Source organism: Salvia miltiorrhiza, chromosome 4, assembly GCF_028751815.1.
Source record: "Salvia miltiorrhiza cultivar Shanhuang (shh) chromosome 4, IMPLAD_Smil_shh, whole genome shotgun sequence".
Lineage (NCBI taxonomy): Eukaryota > Viridiplantae > Streptophyta > Magnoliopsida > Lamiales > Lamiaceae > Salvia > Salvia miltiorrhiza.
Genome location: NC_080390.1, coordinates 31,573,790 through 31,576,376, shown reverse-complemented (window position 1 = coordinate 31,576,376; position 2,587 = coordinate 31,573,790). Strand labels below are relative to the sequence as shown.

Genomic DNA, 2,587 nt, shown 5'->3' with positions numbered 1-2,587 from the left:
TTAACCACAATTGTGATCCTCAACGTCGATAATAATTTGATCCTCTATTTCATGTGGATTATTCTGATCTTCCAGGCTGAGCAAGGCTCGCCATTCTTGGATGCAAGCTGCCCGTTGAGGGTCGAGGATGGGAAGTTGGCGTTGTTGTAGTAGCGCAATGATCTCTTCAGTTTCACCCAAATATTTAGCTGCTCTCCGCACCCCTCTCTCCCTCTCCTCAATAGCACTGCGGTGACACTTGATGATGATTGCATGCGCTAGATTTGTGAGGCATGCAGATGCAGCTACTATATCTGCAATCATCACCCATAATCTCTCAAACAGCTGCTCATCTGTTTCATCATCTCCTCTGTGGCTCAGCAGAATTGTTTTGCTCACCCTGTACATTGAGTTGGCCGCAATCACCTTTGAACTCGAGGACTGTTCTTTCAGAATCTTCATGGAGTTGTTGTAGTATGTCTTCCGCGTTCTTTCCTTTGACTGATATTTGATCAAGATCCTTCTTCTGCCACTTGCCATTCAATTCAGCTTCTTCACTGACTGTGTTTGCTGCAGCTCTTGCTTTTGCTAATTGCCCTTTTCTGTCAACAAGTTTGTCGATAAGCTTCACATAGCGGAGCCCTTCAATGACTCCACCAAGTAGCCTTTCGGATTTGTCCTTTTCAACGTTCGGAATCGCCCGTGCAATGCAAGCCAGTGTGACAACAGGTAGAGACCAGCAATGAGGATGCAGACTTGGAACTTGATGGCTATCAAATTCCATCACCCCTTTGAAGTTGCATGATTTGGATAGAAGATTCAACAGGTTCTTCGATTTCCTCGTCTTACCTTTCTTGATGATTTCATCCATCTCCTTGAACATGTTCCTCAGAGTTTCTGCAGGGAGCTCCACCTCCCCTTGGAGCTGAATAGCGTAGCGCCTGATCTCCACCACTTGGGAGTTTGACGAACCAGAGTCGGAGTCACAAATTTTCTTATGTCTCAACCTTCTGATGTAGTCGAGACATGCTTTGATTGGTCTGGCCACGCAGATAGAGACAACGAGGACTAATTTGCTCGCAATACAGAGTTTGAGAAACAATCTTCTTAGACAATTTTCTACTCTTGAGATGTTGAATCCCTATAGATAAGGAGCTGTGTTGCCATTCCACCAGCTTCTGAGTCCAATAGCCCTCGACAGCGAATGCATTTTCGACGTTGTTTCTCCATCCAGCTGAGGTTCTATGGTTTATGGAGACAAACCATCTGGATGCAGGAGCAACGGCACCAACCATCACTCCAACAGTCTGGGACAGCAGAACCCCTCTCGACGACTTCTTATAACTCGAATACGGCTGGTCAGATAGCCCCGTCTCCATCGCAATCCGTATCCCGGCCTCCACCAAAACAACAGCCATGATCAAGCTCACGATCCCAGACACAGCGCTTGTGACGGAGCGAGCAATCACAAACTGAGGGCTGCTGGTCTCCGCCATCACCCAATATTTCTTGATCAACGCCCTCAGTTTCCTGGTGCTGGCCCTCCTCATATCCAACAACTGCTCTTCTTTCAAAGCTGACTTATGTATATCGCGGTACCTGCTCTCCAGATACTGTTTAGTAGACAGAATGGTGAGAGCAGATGAGACAAACATGAGCAGCAACACGAGCATGGAGGCCATGGCTATAGATTCTTCCCAGAATCCATGCCTGGCGTGGAGATAAGAGCGCATCTGGATGATCTGGATGCATACGTTCCCGATGATGGTGATCACCAGTATACCTAAAGCCACGACGTTCATCAGCAAGCTCTTGTCGTCCATGGATCCTAACGACGTAAGGAAATTAGCCATGGCGATGGCCATGAAGGCGAGGCTGCTCACTTTGGCAAGGCGGTCGGTGACAGTACATTTTGGCAGTGAGATCTACCGGGAGCTTCATCGCCACGGCTAGCAAGGCCAGGGTAGTGGCGTTAAGGGAGAAGTATTTCGATGGAAACCAGTATTTTCTGCTTCGGAATCCGTGGAAGACGTCGGCAGCCATGGCGAGGTGCAGAGCGACGACGCTACGGCGGCATACATGCCTATCCACGGCATCGGCCCCTCCAGCTGTTCATCCACGTTCGGATCGTCTTCAGGCATTGGCGGAAGGGGTGAGTTATCAACAAGTTATGATAAAAATATTATGGTTTTTTTTTTTTTTTGTGTGTGTGAGTCTGAAATTTGATTCTTGGAAATTTATGTGCGTTTATATAGATAGATTATATAGATAGATAAGCTGCGTGGAGCTGGACTTTTCGAGGAAATAATGAATGAGTACTAATTTGTAGAAGGAATTTTGTGTACATTTTCACACCTAACGTTGTGAAAGAGAGATGATCTGAGTGACTGGATAAACGGAAAATAGTTTTTGTTTTAGTTGTTAGGCTATTCATTTATATTTCGTGTTTTCTTGTTTGTATCTGAAACTACTTGGTGTTTATTATCCAGTCAGTGAACAACTACCGCTACTGATTATTTTTTTACTGTCACGGTTTTGTAATCTTCTTAACTACCGGTGTGGTGTTACACGATCAACGTGATTGACTCTCACAATTTTTTTTGAACAA

General features: G+C 45.7%; 1 protein-coding gene across 1 annotated transcript; it reads right to left on the bottom strand.

Annotated features, from left to right (window-relative positions):
• On the bottom strand, positions 1–1,844 carry LOC131023294 (uncharacterized). The gene is made up of 3 exons (XM_057952840.1): positions 1,066–1,844; positions 379–1,019; positions 1–293 (listed from the first exon to the last, which is right to left on the bottom strand). The coding sequence occupies exons 1-3, from the start codon at positions 1,842–1,844 to the stop codon at positions 1–3; spliced, it is 1,713 nt and encodes a 570-aa protein (XP_057808823.1).
• Between the last annotated feature and the right edge of the window lie 743 nt (positions 1,845–2,587).